The sequence below is a fragment of the Chanodichthys erythropterus genome, chromosome 14, assembly GCF_024489055.1.
Source record: "Chanodichthys erythropterus isolate Z2021 chromosome 14, ASM2448905v1, whole genome shotgun sequence".
Classification (NCBI taxonomy): Eukaryota; Metazoa; Chordata; class Actinopteri; order Cypriniformes; family Xenocyprididae; genus Chanodichthys; species Chanodichthys erythropterus.
The window spans coordinates 4,796,075-4,816,203 of record NC_090234.1 but is presented as its reverse complement, the minus strand read 5'-3'; the positions used below and the strand labels follow the sequence as shown (position 1 = coordinate 4,816,203).

The window sequence follows — 20,129 nt, the reverse complement described above, 5'->3', positions numbered from 1 at the left end:
CAGACAAACAGGGAAATACAGGGAAACGAGCAGGGGTAACACTTTATAATAACTTTAACTCATTAATAAATCATTAACAAACATTATAAAATGCTTAACAGATCATTAGTTAACATATATTCACATAGCTAGAAATATGACAATGTGCTTGTTAATGTTTTCTAATGAACTCATTAAACATTACATAATAATTATCAGATCATTATTTAATGTAAATTAAAATGCTTATAAATGTCATTAAACTTTAATTCATATGTTACTTTATGCACTTTTTATATTTACAAATGTTGTAAAAAAATTGTTGAATTAGTCATTTTAAGCACTTAACACACTATTCATGTTAACATATTCATTAACTCATATTTATTAATCTTAATTAACATTAATTTCAACATTTACTAATACTTCTTTAAAATCCAAATTTGTATATGTTCATGTTATTTAATGGTCCCGAGCTGAGATTAATTAACAATGAACAGTGGAATTTTTGGTTATTAATATTATTATGATGTATTAATTCTATTATTTTATATTAATATTAATATATATTGTAACAAATGTTTTGTTAATGTTAGTTAATGCCTTAACTAACTTATGGGACCTTATTGCAAATTTCCCATTTTTACTTGTCTGAGATAAACAGTTGTGAATTTGTACAGTCTTTTTGATATGATGCCTCTGGAGTTTGATTGCACATTTTATATGTATCATCCTTTTATTCTTTTTCTTGTTATTATTTCATTTTTAATGCTTTTTATAACAATCTTTTATATTATATATCATCTTTTTTATGTCAGTTTTATTTTCATTTTCAGTTTCATAAGAATGCATTCCATTCCATTTTTATTCTTATGAATTTTTTCCTCTTTATGTAAAGCACTTTGAATTACCATTGTGTATGAAGTGTTATATAAATAAAATTACCTTGCCTTTGTCCTCTTTTTGAAGAGTCTGTTATCAGAATTTAAAATGTATGTTTTGTAAAAGTTATGGTCCATAATAGTAATGTTTTGTAGCCTAATTTCCAAATCTCAAAACATTCAAGTGGAATTTTATGCACCAAAGACTAACAATAAATAAACAACAACTTGCACCAAAACAATCATGATGTGAAGAATCAGAAAAGTCAAAAGATTATGATTAATTTTAATTGATGTATATCAACGTGTGTAAATAATTATGTTTTAAAAATCACAAATCAAAATCATAAATGTTAATTGATGCATGAAATATTATACCTGAAATGAGCTGTTGATGTGTAAGTCTGATCACTCTTATGCTGGGTCTGTGTGTGTGTAGACTGAGAAGAACCACAAAGGAGGAGCTTATTGTCAAGGATCTGTGAGGGAGGACTCAAACGCAGGATGAGTTTTACAGGTTTATTGACAAACTGGGAATATAGAGGGTGTGGAGGTGAACACAGTCCATACAATAGGAAGGGGGTGCGACACAAAGACGAGCACGCTGAGGGAACGGCCACTGAGAACAGCCCAGGTAGTAAGCAGGCCGGTGAGCATTGGCAGGTGTGCAGTATGAGGCCCAAAGATGTAGTAGGAGCCAGACAGGATCAAACAGCTAAAGCAGTTAGAACCATCAGAAACGATCAGGCACTGAACCGGTCTTGCTGCTTGTCGGGGAGAAGGAGCAGCCACAGGGATCCTCAGTCTGTAGGACAGGACAGGGGGAGACCAGAGACACTACGAGGACTAGACGAGACAAGTGGTTAGATGGTCTGGAACAGGGAAGACAACAATGGCAAAAAGGGATACGAGAATCTCCAACACAAAACGCTATGAGCTTAGGTGAACGAAAGACTAGAACACAGGCACGAAACTTAACGAACTGGCAAAGACATGAGGGAAAGAGTGCACAATATAAAGGAGGCAAAGCACATGAGGAACAGGTGACAACACTTAGACAAACGAGGACTCAACAAGAAAGGAAGCAGGGAGGATAGGGAACAGGTGAAAACACTAAACAATGACTAAACCAGGGGGCGTGGTGACAAAAAAGGAGGAGGGAACAGAGGAGCACATGGCAAACACAAACATAGACAAAGCCATGTGCTCAGACACAACATAAACAAGGACACATTAAACAAACACAAAACAGACAGGTCTGTCAGGGCAGAACCCTGACAGTACCCCCCCTCCAATGGATGCCTCCAGGCGTCCACACAGAGCAAAGGGGTCCAAGGAGGTACCAACTGGGAGGGTGGGCGGGGAACAAAACTGGAGGATCCAAACTGGCCAGGGAACACAGAGGGAGGGAAGGGGCGGGTGGGAACGGAACTGGGCACAAAGTCTTTGGCTGACCAGGGTGGAGCTGGCTTAGGGGAGCCAAAACAACCAGCAAAAACAGAGGGTGGGGTGGGAGGGGTGAAAACTTGACTGGAAGCACTCTTGGAAACGGGGACTGGCCTCACTGGTCTGGACCTCCAACTGGGCTTGGAGACAGTGGCAGGATCAGGGGCAATGGCTGAAGTGACAGGGAAGGAGAATGTCTTGGAAATGGGTTTGGAGAGAGACCTTAGGGTGCCCTTAGAAACCGTAGAACTAGACTTAAAATTGTCCTCAGGGGCAGGAGCCAAAATTGGAGCAAGCTCAGGAGCTAGAGAAATCTCTGTGACCGCTCTCTCTGGAGCTGTAACGGGCACTGTGATCGCTCTCTCTGGAGCTGGGGCAGGCTCGGTGAACGCTCTCGCTTGAGTGGTCTGGGTGAACGCTCTCTCTGGAGCTGGAGCGGGCTCGGTGAACGCTCTCTCTGGAGCTGGAGCGGGCTCGGTGAACGCTCTCTCTGGAGCTGGAGCGGGCTCGGTGAACGCTCTCTCTGGAGCTGGAGCGGGCTCGGTGAACGCTCTCTCTGGAGCTGGAGCGGGCTCGGTGAACGCTCTCTCTGGAGCTGGAGCGGGCTCGGTGAACGCTCTCTCTGGAGCTGGAGCGGGCTCGGTGAACGCTCTCTCTGGAGCTGGAGCGGGCTCGGTGAACGCTCTCTCTGGAGCTGGAGCGGGCTCGGTGAACGCTCTCTCTGGAGCTGGAGCGGGCTCGGTGAACGCTCTCTCTGGAGCTGGAGCGGGCTCGGTGAACGCTCTCTCTGGAGCTGGAGCGGGCTCGGTGAACGCTCTCTCTGGAGCTGGAGCGGGCTCGGTGAACGCTCTCTCTGGAGCTGGAGCGGGCTCGGTGAACGCTCTCTCTGGAGCTGGAGCGGGCTCGGTGAACGCTCTCTCTGGAGCTGGAGCGGGCTCGGTGAACGCTCTCTCTGGAGCTGGAGCGGGCTCGGTGAACGCTCTCTCTGGAGCTGGAGCGGGCTCGGTGAACGCTCTCTCTGGAGCTGGAGCGGGCTCGGTGAACGCTCTCTCTGGAGCTGGAGCGGGCTCGGTGAACGCTCTCTCTGGAGCTGGAGCGGGCTCGGTGAACGCTTTCTCTGGAGCTGGAGCGGGCTCGGTGAACGCTCTCTCTGGAGCTGGAGCGGGCTCGGTGAATGCTCTCGCTGGAGCGGGCTCGGTGAATGCTCTCTCTGGAGCTGTAATGGGCACTGTGATTGCTCTCTCTGGAGCTGAAGCAGGCTCAGTGAATGCTCTATCTGGAGTGGGCTTGGTGAACGCTTTCCCAGCAGCAGGCTCAGGAACTGCTCTCATCTGAGCGGGCTCTGGGGCTGCTCTTTCTGGAGTGGGCTCTGGGACTGATTCTCCCTTGGGAGCGGACTCGTGAACAGCTTTCTTAGCAGCGAGCTCAGGAAAAACCTCATCTGAAGCAGGCTGAGGAATTGCTTTCAACAGAGCGGGCGTTGGGACTGCTCTCTCAGGAGCAGACTCAGGAATTCCTCCTGGAATTTCATCCTTTGTGGATACAACAGGAATCTTTACTGTGGACACAACAGGAATATTTACTATGGACATGAGACTTGTAAGACATTCAGAAAAGGCCTCTGCAGCAATGACTACAGGCAATTTGGGAATGGTTTCCTTGGCCATAATAGCAGACATTGACTGACAAGGGACCTCTGTTAACATGACTGCACTGGTAGAAACGGTCTTGGAGGGCATGAATTGACTGACAGGTGGCTTAGAAAAAGTCACTGGACCTGATACCTCAGGGACCACCAGATCTGAGACCATCATAATAGGGTCTTCCAGGACCTCACGGTTCTGGGCACTCAGACTTGGGTATTCTCGGACCACTGGACTTGAGGCTTGAGATTGGGGGATAGTAGACTGCCTTGCATGGGTCTTTCTCTTCCGTTTGCGACGGGTCGATGGTGTGTGCCTGACCACCTCTGTAGTGATCGCCTCTGTAGTATCTGCAACTAACTTGGCCACCTTAGGCGAAACAGCAGTGACCTCTGTAGACTCAGCAGTGAACAAAGCTGACTCAGCAAACTCAGTAAGAACAGGCTTAATTGACTGAGGGAAAACACTTGATTTGACAGGCTCAGGAATAACAGAAAAACTCTTGGCAGATAAAGGGAAATCAGTAATTAGTTCAGCAGATTCAGGAGTGGCTGATTTAGTAACCTGAGAAAAAACCGCAGTTGATTTGACTGGCTCTGGAGTCACACAAGGGATGTTCCTGGACAGGACATGGCTGGCTAGAACACCCACTTCCGGTGTGACAAGAATGCCAAGCGGTCTTGAAATTGATTCCACTGGACTAGATGCTTCAGAAACTGCTGTGTTTGAGGCTTTAGAAGGAAGGGTATTAGACTGAATAACTATGGCCTTTCCGCTCCTCTGCTCTTGATGGGCCAATGTTATGTGCTTGACCGCCTCTGTAGTATCTGCAACTGACTCGGCCAACACAGACGGCATAGTAGTTAACCCCATGGACTCAGCAATGACAAAAGCAGGTACATCAGGCTCAGAAATGACAGAAACAAATCTTGACCGAGAGGTGACAGTGGTAGACTTCTCTGGCTCTTGGGCAGCAGAAGTAGACGTTACCATATCTTAAATAGGGGTTGACTCAGATTGGGGAGATACTGGAACTGACCTGATGTATTGAGAGATGACAGTGCCTGTCTTGACTGGCTCCTGAATAACGGAAGCGGATGTGACAGATTCAGGAATGGTAGAATCGGATCTAGTTAACTCAGAAATGACTGGAACAGACTTGATTGCTTGGGGGATGACAGTGGTAGACTTGACTGGCTCAGAGGTGATTGGACAAGTCTCTGAGGTAGATGTGGTGGACTCAGTCACCCTCTTTCTGAACCTTAGCTTCTTGGTAGAAGTCAGAGGAGGATCAAAGACTTGACGTGACAGACGAGGAAGGGCGGGAGAATTGCTGCAGGCCGATACTAGACGACTAGACACTCTCCGTGGGCTGCGATGACGAAGATAGCTGGTGAAACTCCAGAAATCTAGAACTCTGAGAGAATCCATCTCCCATGCAGGTAGTGGATCATCTAAGCAGGCGTTAAAGATGTCTTTGAGAGCCGCGTCATTGTAATCTAGCCCCCTAGACATAGTCCAGAACGTCTGGGCAAAGCATCCTATCTCCCAACCTTGTTGGCGAAGACGAGTCAAACCTTGATGACGAGCCACTCTCTCCCGGGCGTTAGCAGGTGGTAGGACTCTGATGCTCATCCTGCTGAGTCTTATGCTGGCCAGTTCGTTCTGTCAAGGATCTGTGAGGGAGGACTCAAACGCAGGATGAGTTTTACAGGTTTATTGACAAACTGGGAATATAGAGGGTGTGGAGGTGAACACAGTCCATACAATAGGAAGGGGGTGCGACACAAAGACGAGCACGCTGAGGGAACGGCCACTGAGAACAGCCCAGGTAGTAAGCAGGCCGGTGAGCATTGGCAGGTGTGCAGTATGAGGCCCAAAGATGTAGTAGGAGCCAGACAGGATCAAACAGCTAAAGCAGTTAGAACCATCAGAAACGATCAGGCACTGAACCGTTCTTGCTGCTTGTCGGGGAGAAGGAGCAGCCACAGGGATCCTCAGTCTGTAGGACAGGACAGGGGGAGACCAGAGACACTACGAGGACTAGACGAGACAAGTGGTTAGATGGTCTGGAACAGGGAAGACAACAATGGCAAAAAGGGATACGAAAATCTCCAACACAAAACGCTATGAGCTTAGGTGAACGAAAGACTAGAACACAGGCACAAAGCTTAACGAACTGGCAAAGACATGAGGGAAAGAGTGCACAATATAAAGGAGGCAAAGAACATGAGGAACAGGTGACAACACTTAGACAAACGAGGACTCAACAAGAAAGGAAGCAGGGAGGATAGGGAACAGGTGAAAACACTAAACAATGACTAGACCAGGGGGCGTGGTGACAAACAAGGAGGAGGGAACAGAGGAGCACATGGCAAACACAAACATAGACAAAGCCATGTGCTCAGACACAACATAAGCAAGGACACATTAAACAAACACAAAACAGACAGGGCTGTCAGGGCAGAACCCTGACACTTATGTTTGTGTTCTATGTATACCATAAAAATATGTTGATGCCCTTCAAAGGGCTTATATTACATTTTATATATACAGGTGCTGGTCATATAATTAGAATATCATCAATTTTTTTTAATTTTTTTAGAGTGTACAGCTAATGAAAGTCCAAAATCCAGTATATTAGAATATTTACATTTGAGTTTCATTAAATGACCATCCCTACAGTATAAATTCCGGGTATATCTATTCACAAGCTTGAGAATAGTGTCAAGTAAAGCCGATTCAGACACTTGGGAGAGTTTCACAATGAGTCATATGAAGCCGGAGTCAGCACATCAAGAGTCACCACACTCAGACATCTTCAGGAAAAGGACTACCAAGCCACTTCTGAAACAGAAACAACATCAGAAGCATCTTACCTGGGCTAAGGAGAAAAAGAACTAGACGGTGAACAGAATCCAAGCTGCTTGAAGTCTAGTCTGAAGTTTCTGAAGTTAGTAATGATTTGGGGGGCCGTGACATCTGCTGGTGTTGGTCCATTGTGTTTTATCAAGTGCAAAGTCAATGCAGCCATCTTCCAGGAGATTTTGAGCACTTTATGCTTCCATTTGCTGATAAGCTTTATGTAGATGTTGATTTCCTTTTCCAGCAAGACTTTAGCACCTGCCCACAGTGCAAAAACCACTTCCAAGTGGTTTGCTGACCATGATATTACTGTGCTTTATTGGCCAGCCAACATGCCTGACCCCTGAATCTATGGGATATTTATAATGCTGCAGCAAGACTGGTCTTCAACGAGCCGAAGAGAGCGCACGTCACTCCTCTCTTCATCAGTCTGCTTTGGCTACAAGTAGCTGCTCGCATCCAATTCAAGGCTCTGATGTTTGCCTACAGAACGACCGCTGGCTCTGCACCGCCATACCGTAACTCGCTACTTCAGACTTATGCGCCCTCCAGAAACTTGCGTTCTGCAAGTGAACGGCGCCTTGTGGTGCCATCACAAAGGGGCACAAAATCACTCTCACGGACCTTCTCCGGGTCTGTTCCTGGCTGGTGGAATGACCTGCCACGCTCTATCCGAGCAGCTGAATCTTTAGCCATTTTCAAAAAAATGCTAAAGACGTATCTTTTTCGTCAGCACTTGACCCAGTAATAGTAGCACTTACCTCAATTTCTATTTTCATTCCATCTATTTGTGTATTTAAAAAAAAAAAAAAAAATCTTTGCTACGAGCACTTTACTGTCATAACTGTGACTTCACACAGCACTTACATACTGTTGTTCTCATGTTGACTTGATTGATTCTACTACTCTCATTTGCAAGTCGCTTTGGATAAAAGCGTCTGCTAAATGACTAAATGTAATGTAAATATAAATGTAATATTTTCAAGAGAAAGATGAGAAACAGTCGATCCAACAATATACAGATGATCTGAAGGCTCAATAGTGCCTCAGCAGTGCCACAGGCTGATCACTTCCATGCCACACTTCACTGATGCTGTAATTTGTGCTAGGAGCAAGTCATTTGCTGTAATATGTGCTGCCTATCAAGTATTGAGTGTACAAATGAACATGCTTTAAAGAACGTGATCTTTTCTGTTTTGAAAATCCATCCATTTTTTGATTGATCTTAGGAAATATTTTGAGATACTAGATTTTTGTACTTTCATGAGCTGTACACTCTAATCATCAAAATAAAAAAAATAAAAAACCCCTTTGAAATGTTTTACTTTACATGTAGGGAAGTTTCATTTTTAAAAATAATTTACAATAAAAAAAATGAACTTTTTCATGATATTCTAATTATATGACCAGCACCTGTATTTATATTATATATACAGGGAGTGCAGAATTATTAGGCAAGTTGACTCCTGAAGGACCAGCACCACATCCTCTTGTACAACTGTTTGAAGAATTTATCTTCCAGAATCTGGCAGTAAGGTGTGGGAGTTCACTTTTAGTCCATCTCTTATCCTGAAATGTCCATCTTGCAGAGATGGACTAAATGATCTTCCAAAACTTACTGCCAGATTCTGGAAGATAAATTCTTCAAACAGTGGTACAAGAGGATGTGGTGCTGGTCCTTCAGGAGTCACTCTCAAGCTGTCTGTCTATAAGGCCTATAAAAACCCAGTCTTCATGTACTTTATAACACTTCAGCTTGTGATTCTTATTAAGAGCGGGTCATTTTTTAGGATTCTTCACCTAACCTAAGTCTCTGAGATCCTGACACCTCACACTTCTGAAGACTCCAGGTAGGTTTCAGTACTGGGAAATGGTGGTGCTGGAGACTAAAGGGTTCCTGATGGTTTCACACTTAATTCTTCACCTTAATTCTTAATTATTTTGCAGTTAACGTGTCTTTTCTCCTCCAGCTGTTTTTGTATGACCCAGCTGACCCAATGAGCATTTCACTGTCCAATGGTCATGCTTTAACTTTGCAATTTCTAGTATTACATTAGTATTGCGTCCTTCTCATGAGTATTTAATAATTTTTGACTTTTCAGTCTGAGTTAAATCTCTTTTTTGGCTCATTTTATCTGTAAAAGAAAACCTGCCTAATAATTCTGCACACCTGAATATAGGGCATTTTTCATTTCCAGCCTTCATGAACAATTATGTATCACTTATAAATGATTAAAAACAATATTAATAGTAGTTATTAAGATTGATGTGGATTGGAATTGGTAAAATGTGCTTGGAAAAGAAATATGATCGGAAAATCAACTTGCCTAATAATTCTGCACTCCCTGTGTATATATATATATATATATATATATATATATATAATATGAGCAATATCACATGAGTAGTGATTACCTACGGATATCACTACTATGGACGAATCACAGCCATGCTGATATACAGCCATATTGCACGGCTACGAGTGTGATATTGCATTTATACAACAGTTCGACGGCACGAGTGTGTAAATAAATAAAAAATAACAATGGAGTGCCTTTAAAACCCTCTTTTGTGCAGCACTACTTCCTTCCGCCACGGATTCAAATCTCAAGTTGACAGTTGGACAAAGCTTCCGTTACTAATTCTAAAACATCACTTTAGAACTAGTAACGAAGGAACGTCGAGTCGCTTCATTGAAACACATTGAATTTTGTACAGTATGCGAGAGAGAGAGATTGCCTGAGAGAGTATTACCTGTCTGATATAATGATATAATTACATTCATTCTTCAAGTCGATCTCCATAATATTATATCCATTATAAAAGTCTGTTTGAATGTCCACTGAGGAAAGCGATCTTGTATTTGTCCTTTTTTGCAGTTATCGGAATTTTCCAAAACTTCCATAACACCACAGCGCAAAAACAACTTCCTTTGCAAAAGTTCCTTTCAATTTAGAAGTCTCTAGTGACGGACAGACTAATTCTCCTGTAAAGTGTTGCCGTCATCTATATTTATTTATACTATATTTATATAAAATAATATTTATTGAACAACAAATAAACACAATTGTACAGTTTAGTCAAGCGTAAAGCACTAGTTATTTAAAAAAACAAAAAACAAAACTATAGGTCACCCTTTACGCTTGTATGTGGGTTTTTACAAATATTTAACGCATGAAGAGGATTTTAAAGAGCTTGTGACAAAACCTTGTAACTCCATTGGATCCTCAAACTCTCAGTCAAACCTCATAAATCCGCCTCACCTCGTAAATTAAGTGCGCACACAGTTTGGTCATCTCTTCTGTGCAATGCAAAGGTAAATAAAGATCTGTTTGAAAGCATTTTCTTTACTCAAAAAACACTGTCTATAAAGTTTAATGTTTTACATATTTGAAGAGCGGAGAAGAGTCTTCGTCTGATATTTCCCGTCTAGTTGTAGCCAATATGCTATATAAAGGATGTAAGGTAACATTAATTATTATCAAATTTAACATAGCACAATTCGATTTGCTCTGGAACAAATAATAGATTAATAAGACCAAAGATTGCCCATTCTATGTACTCAAATTGAATTATGCTATATGTTTAACCACTATAAGTGCCAGCGGTAAATCCCCGAAGCACTGGCCGAGATGAAGCAGTTCTCGGCGTATACATGACCCCTGAACGGCTGCTGAAGGCCTGGAGCTCACATCTCCGAAAACGTCAAAACAAATTGTAAAATAGGTGCTATTATTAAATATGAATCACATATTTCAGGTCTAAACAACTACATTCTCATCTAAAAAACTATTAAAACTACAGTTCGTGGTACAACAAGTAGTATTCTCAAAAATTACGGTGGATTTGCTCGTCCGCCATGACGGTCACTTCAAGCGGAGTGATACAAACGGTGAAAAGGTAGGAGGAGTGCTGTTATCACTGAAATATCGTACGGCTATCAGCCAATCAGATTCGAGAACCAGAACCTGTTGTTTAAATATATATATATATATATATATATATATATATATATATATATATATATATATATGTGTGTGTGTGTGTGTGTGTATATAAGATAAATTATGGTCACACACAATAATCCTGTAGTTGGGCACTTGGAGAAAGGTGGAGATGAATAAAGACTTTGGGAGGGGGAAGAAATTATAGTTTCTTTCTATGACTTTGCATTTAATTATTATCAATATAACTCAACAAAACTAAAATATCATTTATGAGCGATAATGATGAATAATGTCAGTGTACAACTAGCTGAATTCGTTTGTGGTTTCTTCATTTCCTTTCCATTCTTCTAGCTATGGTTTTGCTCATCAGCCGTACTGAGGATGGATTGGTTTATCCGACACAAGCAGACTGCAGTAGACAATAACTGACAGTAGCGTAATAAAAGACAAAAAGACACACAAGTGCATGTTTTTTGTGACAACAATAAAAATATTTTTATTTCAATTCTCACAGTATGTCAATCACTGTGCTGGTCTCTCTGATGACTCTAGGATATAATCATTCAGACTCTTGGTTAACAAATACAGCCATGAAAGGAACATGCAGGACAAAACATGCCTGATGCAGAAGCAAAATTAGTTCACTTTTGCAATAATTATAAAATATGCACAAATATCCCTTGGAATTAAATTAGCAGATAAGACATGTAGTACACAAAATACTCTCTGCTACAAGAACCACAGACAAACATTTTTTATAGGCTGTACTGTCTTTGTTCAATGAAAATGTAGTCTAGAAGTAAGATAAAGGCTGTAGTTTATAATGAAGCAAGTTGTGATTGGCTTACAGTTCCTATATCTATTTCACACACTATGATGTGCACTAAGATTAAAGTCAGCTTACTATGAAATATTATGGTTGCTTTATATTTCCTTTACATTCTGATAGCTTTAGTGGAGTGGGATCATTCTCTAAAAACTTTGACTTCAACAAAAAAAATTATCTAAATTAAAATAACCACTGATTGTTCTGGTAAAACTGATTGCAATGCATGTAATAGCACTAATAGCATCACCTCTACTAAATCATTGACCTAGTTTACTAAAACATTGACCACTGTAGAGTCTCTGTCGCAGGTGGCTTTGCAGGCAAATGCTGAGATAAACAAGGAGATGATGAACTGAGGAATGGTGAACACCAGCAATATTACAGTGATCCGCAAACCCTGCAAAACATTCAACATGCCCATTTATGAAAGTAGTTTCAGAAATAACATATCTATATTGAGTGAGTTTCTGAAAAATATATTGAAGCAGGGATCATTTTGAGCTAATTTTGTGAGTGTGTCAATAATCAGGATTTGACAGAATTTTTATTGCACATTGTGCATGTAATACCTCAGGATAAAACCATGGATCCCCCACTGATGCTATTGATGCTATTAATTCTATAGACAGCAGAAGAATGGCGATTCCTGCAGTTATAGCACTGATCACATTCATTATAAGAGAGGCTTTCACCTACAATAAAAGAATGTGTTAGTTTCAGGAAATTACTTGAAAACGTCTCGGGTTATGTCTGTAACCCTGGTTCCCTGAATAAGGGAACGAGACGCTGCGTAGTCGCTTTGGGAACGCCTCTGCGCGTTTTGTCTTGAAGCACTCGTGAAATCGAACCAATAGTGTGACGGGACGTCAGTGCGGGTGACGTCACGGACCAGGAAGCTATAAAGCACTCCTGAGAACAAAGAACGCCAGCTTCTGATATGGATGAAGCAGACGCTCACAGGCGTGCAGGGAGTATGGCTAAGCTACGCAGCATCTCGTTCCCTTATTCAGGGAACCAGGGTTACAGACGTAACCCGAGACGTTCCCTTTCATGGGAACATCGACGCTGCGTAGTCGCTTTGGGAACGCTATTCCAACTAGGCCATAAGACCAAGTGCCTGTCTGTTATCTTACGACGAGAGCACCGAGGACCCTGGAGTGGAGCCCAAATCAAGGTTATACAACCTAATGAAGGTATGCTGAGATGACCACCCAGCCGCATCACATATCTCGTTAATGGGAACCCCCGAGATCAAAGCCTTTGAGGCAGCCATACCCCTAGTAGAGTGTGCCCGGACAGCCAAAGGTGAAAGCTGCCCGTATGACTCATGGGCAAGAGAGATGGCCTCGACCACCCACTTGCTCATTCTTCCTGATCCGGATTAATCAAAGGAGGAGGACAAAAGGCCTGCAGTACAATCGGTCATGGGACGTTGGTGGGGACCTTGGATTTATAACCAGGTCTAAGATGAAGGAAGCCCTGAACATACCAGGCGCAAATTCCAAACATGAGGGAGCAACCGAAAGTGCTTGAAGATCTCCAATTCTTTTGAGAGATGATATTGCCAACAGGTGGACAGTTTTAAGAGAGAGGAATCTTCCAGACACCTCCTCTAATGGTTCAAAGGGAGCCGCAGCTAACCCTTCCAACACAATAGCCCAGTCCCAGACCAGAGTTTTGTACGCACAGAAGGCCTCAGCCTCTGGGTACCACAGAGAAAGCGTATAAATGGGGAGTCTCTTCCACAGAAGGGTCCCCCAACAAAGCATGATAAGTGGAAATAGCCACTATATAAACCTTCAAGGTAGAAGGAGATAAACCATCCAAGTTTTATACTTTGTGAAATTGCAGCACAAGACTGATAGAAGAGTGGAACAGGTCCAGCTGACGTTGTCTACAGCAAGTAGAAAACAACTTCCATTTATTTGTCTGTATAGCTTTCTCGTGGAAGGAGCTCTGGAGTGGAGTATAGTCTCGACAACCTCAGTTGGGAGACCGGATTCTATGAGCCTGGCCCCCTCAGAGGCCAGGCTCAGAGTTTCCACAACTCCAGGCGGGGGTAAATTATCATGCCGCCCGCTTGAGACAGAAAGTTCTGTCTGATAGGGATCTCCATGGGGGAGCAGTGTAGAAGAGACACTAGGTCTACAAATCAAACTCGGGTTGGCCGAAACGGGGCTATCAGTATGAGATAGACCATCTCTAGGCAAACCCTCTCCAGAACTCCTGGGAACAGAGCGATCAGGGAAATAGTGTGTACAGACGTAACCTCTGCCACGTCTGCACCATGGCATCCAACCCCAGAGGGGTGGATTAGTCAGAGAGCACCACAGTGGGCAAAGAGATGTTCTTTCGAAGCAAATAAGTCAATTTCTGCACGACCAAAGTTCTCAAATGAGCTCCACCACCTCAGGGTGGAGACTCCATTCCCCGGGCCTCGGCCCCTGCCTCAACAGGATGTCTGCCCCCACATTTTGATGCCCCAGGATAAGTGCTGCTCTCAGGGAGAGGAGCTTCCCCAGGGCCAACAAGAGGATCTGATGGGCTAATCTGCACAACTGGCAAGGCCTCAGACCCCCTGATGGTTGATATGAGAGACCACTGACATGTTGTCTGTGCGAACCAACACAGTGGCGACCCTTGGGTCTGGGAGGAAGTATTGAGTACTCAAAATACCGTCATCATTTCCAGATGATTTATGTGCCAGGAAAGTAGATGGTCCTCCCAAAGACCCTGAGCCAAGCGACCACTCATGATCGCCCCCCAGCCTGTGAGGGAAGCATCTGTCATTAGCATTACACAACGACAAGGAGCCCCCAACACAGGTCCCTGGGACAGGAACCAAGGCTTCTTCCACATGACTAAGGCACGAAGGCATCGCCGCATGACCTTAATCCTGCGAAAAGGATTTCTTCTCTGAGAAAACCCCTTGGTCCTGAGCCACCACTGTAAGGGTCTCATGTGCAGCAGGCCAAAAGGTATCACGTTGGACGCAGCTGCCGTAAGACCCAACAGTCTCTGAAACTGTTTTGCAGTGTGTGACTGGCCTAATTTCACCCCATTCACGGCCGAGAGAATGAAACGCATCAGAGCAGGAGACAGACGTGCCTGCGGACACGATATCTATGCGCAGCCTCGGCAAACGCGAGATCCGAGCCGTATATTCTTTATTGCGGACTTAATCTGCGTGCTGCCTTGGCAAACGCGAGATCCGAGCTATATGTTCTTTATTGCAGGCTTAATCCACGCGCTGCCGCGGCAAACGCGAGATTCGAGCCTTGCGTTAGACTTTTATTCCCTCGAGAATAAAGCCAACAGGAGTGGAGCTAAAAACTCTCGCTAGTGCATACTTCTCTTTACACTTCGGGACATTTTTATGAATGAACACTGTCAGCTGTGAACTGACGTGCATGCTCCGCTCTCAGCAAACAAAACATTGTGTGCATCCTTACTCGCGTATAGCACTGGACGCAACTCAAACTGTTGTTCACTTTCTTTATATATACAAATATATCTTCAATATTTGTAAGTTGACAAATTCAGAAAGATATTTAACTTCTCAGTTAAATCGAGAAAATAATCAGACAAGTATTTCACGGTCTGAATATTAAACAAAATAATCATGGCTTTCAAACACAACTGATTTGTTTTTGACGTTAGAATAAACGTGTGATTTTGAAACACGATATGTGTGTGAGGTGGCGAGTCCTCAAATCAATATCACAATATCCACCTCCTCAGAGCTGGACATGTGAAGTACCGGTGCCTCAACCCGGGGGAAGAAACCGCAGAGCGTGCTTCCACTGAAACTGGCAGGTAAGGGCAGAGAAAGGGCAGCGCCCGTCTCTAACCCCTCTGCCAAATTCATCTGCGAACTCCATGATCTGAGCCGCCGCTCTGCCTCGGCAGATGCGCGGGACCCGACCACGAAGAACGTGAGCCGCGGCACCTTCCTCAGAGAGCGCCCGGCGGGAGTGGAGAGGTTTTATATTACAATGCTCGCAAACAACCCCCTCGAGGGCCGCCTGGGCATGCTCCACTCCCAGACAAACAACACAGAGCTCGTGTGTATCCCCACCCGTGAAGTAATGAAGGTAGGGATAAGCACACGGTCTGATGCTGTTTGCTCGCCATTATAGTGTCTTTTATATAGATATATATGTGGTGTAATACTGATACTCTTGTTCTCAAACAAAGGAGATCGTTTCTGTATATGTAAATGACAGACAACACCAAATAAGACACACGATAACACAGAGCGCTGCTGAAGACACAGAAGCTGGCGTTCTTTGTTCTCAGGAGTGCTTTATAGCTTCCTGGTCCGTGACGTCACCCGCACTGACGTCCCGTCACACTATTGGTTCGATTTCACGAGTGCTTCAAGACAAAACGCGCAGAGGCGTTCCCAAAGCGACTACGCAGCGTCGATGTTCCCATGAAAGGGAACCAAAGTGATTTAAAGTACGCAGTCATAACTAATAACAGTATGGAAATACATTGGAAACAATGTGACAAAAGAAAAGTTATAATGTGCTAAAATCAGTGTGTGAAATGTACGTACCAAACACAGATTGAGTTTATTCTGTGCAGCAACAGACAGAGATCCAGCACTGATGTACTGAGAGAAACACAGGACAAAGTTTACTCTGGAAATTAAAATGAAAAGGGAAGTAAAGCAAAACCATTAAGTGAAACTTACAATGAAAGATCCCCAGTAGGTTATTCCACTAATGATAACAATATTAGGGTAATCGATGGTGAAAAGAATACCAAGAAAGAAGATCACCACTCCAATCATTATCTGGACAGTCTGGATGGCAGATAAAGGTCAGGTGTTTTATTAATGATGGCATAATACACATGTATGGAATGGATACACAAAAAATAGAAGCTATTGATGTGTAATGTACTAGAGTCAAAACTATATATTTGCACGTGGAGGCATATGAAAAGAGATTTCCTTCATTTTAAATTACCAAGAAGAAATTAAATATTAAGAATATTATTAAAACCATATAACTCTAATTCATAATTAAATACATTACCCCTAATGCCTTTGGTTGTACTTTGAAAAATACTTTAAGAGCCGCATTGTGACTTGTGGCCTTCTGTCCATCAACAAAAATAGTGCTGTCTTGATCCGCCTGTGGATTCATTTGGATGAAAACTGTAGCTCTGTCGGTTGAGATGACCTCGATAGTTTCCATTCTAGGAACAGTTTTGTATTTCACCTGTAATAAGCATGTTCATTTAATCTTCTTCAAGTTCATTAAGAAATATATGAACAGAAGAAATTATGGCTATTTAAAGAGGACAATAGATGTGCTTATCATAGATTTTTTTTTTTTTTTTCTGTTCCTGATATATGAAAAAAAACTGTGAAAACATTGTCTTTCAGATTCATATACACATCATAATGCATTCTTTTTGACAAGGATGCCTTTGGAATTCACTTTACTTAAAGGTCAGAGATCAAAATTTACATTGCATATTTCATTTGATTTTGAAATAGGGTATATTATTGTGGTTTTTGTAGACTAATACCCAAATAAATGACAAAACATTTAAATGGAGTAAATAAAAATATAATATTATTCAAAAGGTAACACTGTATTTCAATAGAGCCCTTTAAACATTCTACGGTCAACTTATTCTAATGCGAACACTGCGCTTAACTCTAACCTAACAGACTACTAGTCTACTACAGTCTACTAATACTCTAATGAGAGTTAGTTGACATGTAGTTGAAAAGTTACTTATAGTTAGTAGAGTGTCTGAAGTGGATCAGCGAAATAGTGTAACCAAACATTAATTCAATTAATGTAACAGAAAAATTGTATATAAACACAGACACAATCTAAACAAAGAACATAGATGCTAATAGTTAGAATTTTATAATTAAGTTTATAAAATATTTTAGGTTATTAACATATATATGTGTATATATATATATTACCTGAAATTAGATTTTTTTTTGATGTCTAGTAGCTCTTTCGATGCATCTTTGTGTGACTCTTTGAAGAACAGTTAAGGAGGGGCTGAAGGTTTCTGTTGATGGCCGCCTTCCTCTTTAAAAAAAAAAGTGCTTTACATATAGATGAAAATAGAATAACTTATGATCCTTGATAAAGGAAAAGAATATCTGTCTTGGCTAAATAATAGAGAATGAACTATTAAGATAATAATAATAATAATAATAATAATAATAATAAATAATAATAATAATAACAAGAACCATAAGGTTAGAGGTTTAATGATAGTATTAAACTACTGTCTGTACACACACACACACACACACACACACACACACACACACACACACACAGTAGTTTTGTTGAACTAAATGGCAAATGAATGGAAATGAATGAACACAGACCAACTCTGCAGGGGGTACTGGGAAAACATCACACTCGGATTTGGACCATGGCAAATGTACAAAAGTGTTATGTGCTTTTAAGTAAATGGAAAGACAAGTTTACTGTTCAGTTATGTTGGACATTTAGAAGAGTTTCTGTAATGTTTTTGAATTTTTCTCTTAAAAGTGCCAAAGAGAGGGGTTTGTGCTTGCTGTGGGCAGCTACTGCACATGATAGTCATGATAGTTTAGTTGCTTCATCTAGTGAGCAATAACGATACTAATGTCAGTACTGTCTTTTTAATCTTTTCAAGTCTAGTTTAATTAAAGGGTTAGTTCACCCAAAAATGAAAATTCTGTCAGTAATTACTCACCCTCATGTTAATACAACCATGTAAGTCTTTCTTTCATCTTCTGATCACAAATTAATATTTTTGTGATTAAATATGAGCGGTGGAATACTCCTCCATTGGCTTTAAGGGAGCCCAAACTTGTCCGTCCAGAAAGTCAGTGAAGAAAATGTTTAAATAGTCCATGCCACTACAGTGGCTCAACCATACGTTTCTCAAGCGACGATAATACTTTTCGTGCGAAAAAAACAAACAAAAGAACGACTTTATTCAACTATTCATTTTCTCTCTTGTAGGCCTGTGACGTTAGTAACGCTATGGGCTTACCTTTCGGACATCATGCGTCATGGAGCTCTCGTGAACTAACGTCAGACCCTACAAGAGAGAAAATGAATAGTTGAATAAAGTCGTTCTTTTGTTTGTTTTTTTCGCACGAAAAGTATTATCGTCGCTTGAGAAACATACGGTTGAGCCACTGTAGTGGCATGGAGTATTTAAACATTTTCTTCACTGACTTTCTGGACGGACAAGTTTGTGCCCCCTTAGAGCCAATGGAGGAGTATTCCACCGCTCATATTTAATCACAAAAATATTAATTTGTGATCCGAAGATGAAAGAAAGACTTACATGGTTGTATCAACATGAGGGTGAGTAATTACTGACAGAATTTTCATTTTTGGGTGAACTATTCCTTTAACGTCTCGGTTATGTATATAACCTTAGTTCCCTGATAGGGAACGAGACGCTGCGCAAAAACGCTATGGGAACGCCTCTGCGTGATGTCGTCTGAAGCACGTATGCAATCTGTCCAATCAGGAGACGGAAAGTCATAGGCGGGTGACGTCACTGACCAGGAACCATAAAGCCGGCCCGCAAACACTGTCATTCAGCTTCTCAAAGTCTGAAGCATGTCGCTTTCGGGCATGCAGGGAGTATGGCAGAGTTACGCAGCGTCTCGTTCCCTATCAGGGAACTAAGGTTATATACATAACCGAGACGTTCCCTTTCAAGGGAACTCGCGCTGCGTAAAAACGCTATGGGAACGCCATACCAATGCCGCCATAGTAACAAGTGACCGATCGTGTGAAGCCGAAGCGCACAACTCACAGTAACACCCGTGCCCCTGGAGCGGAGCCGAGATCTAGCTCGTAGAATCTCACAAATGTGTGCGGTGAGGACCAGCCTGCCGCATTACAAATGTCAGAAATAAAAGCCTTGGAGGTAGCCATACTCCTTGTAGAGTGCGCACGGACAGCCAATGGTGAAGGCTACCCGACCGCCTCATAAGCAAGTGAGATAGCCTCGACCACTCACTTGCTTATCCTCTGCTTAGATGCTGGTAGACCTTTTCTTGGTGCACCAAAACATATGAACAGGTGTTCATCAACATACTGGACATAGCAGATTAGCTTTTCCTGGTCCGAAGACTAAAACGGAGGAGGATAGAAGGCCTGCAGCGTGATAGGTCTCGCAGTATTAGTGAGAACCTTAGGGATGTATCCCGGATTGGGATGTGGAAATGCCTTACATTTACCAGGCGCAAATTCAAGACACGATGGAGCAACCGACAGGGCTTGAATGTCTCCAATTCTCTTGAGAGACAAGATAGTGATGAGAAACACTGTTTTTAGTGTAGAAACTTTTCTGCAACCTCTTCGATGGGTTCGAAGGGAGTCATAGATAGGCCCTGTAACACAGTGGCCAAATCCCATGTCAGTACTCTCGTGAACTGCAGGTCTTATCCTCATAGTGCCACGAAGGAAACGTGTTATATGTGGGTGTCTCCCCAAGAGACCCCACTGAAAGGAGCGTGGTAAGCAGCTAAGGCCGCCAC

General features: G+C 42.4%; 1 protein-coding gene across 1 annotated transcript; it reads right to left on the bottom strand.

Annotated features, from left to right (window-relative positions):
• Positions 1 to 5,665: 5,665 nt before the first annotated feature.
• On the bottom strand, positions 5,666 to 17,633 carry LOC137036177 (membrane-spanning 4-domains subfamily A member 4D-like). Its single transcript, XM_067410214.1, has 8 exons — positions 17,547 to 17,633; positions 16,636 to 16,821; positions 16,290 to 16,400; positions 16,152 to 16,208; positions 12,160 to 12,282; positions 11,865 to 11,987; positions 6,829 to 6,833; positions 5,666 to 5,951 (listed from the first exon to the last, which is right to left on the bottom strand). The coding sequence occupies exons 2-8, from the start codon at positions 16,795 to 16,797 to the stop codon at positions 5,666 to 5,668; spliced, it is 867 nt and encodes a 288-aa protein (XP_067266315.1). The 5' UTR covers positions 16,798 to 16,821; positions 17,547 to 17,633.
• Positions 17,634 to 20,129: the final 2,496 nt, after the last annotated feature.

Bases quoted from the DNA above. Each gene is read 5' to 3' on its own strand.
- LOC137036177 (XM_067410214.1), bottom strand. From the start codon at position 16,797: ATGGAAACTATCGAGGTCATCTCAACCGACAGAGCTACAGTTTTCATC. The intron at 16,401-16,635 runs GTAATGTATTTA...TCTGCCATCCAG, and splicing joins TACAACCAAAGGCATTAGGG to ACTGTCCAGATAATGATTGG. The intron at 11,988-12,159 runs GTATTACATGCA...AATGTTTTGCAG, and splicing joins ATCCATGGTTTTATCCTGAG to GGTTTGCGGATCACTGTAAT.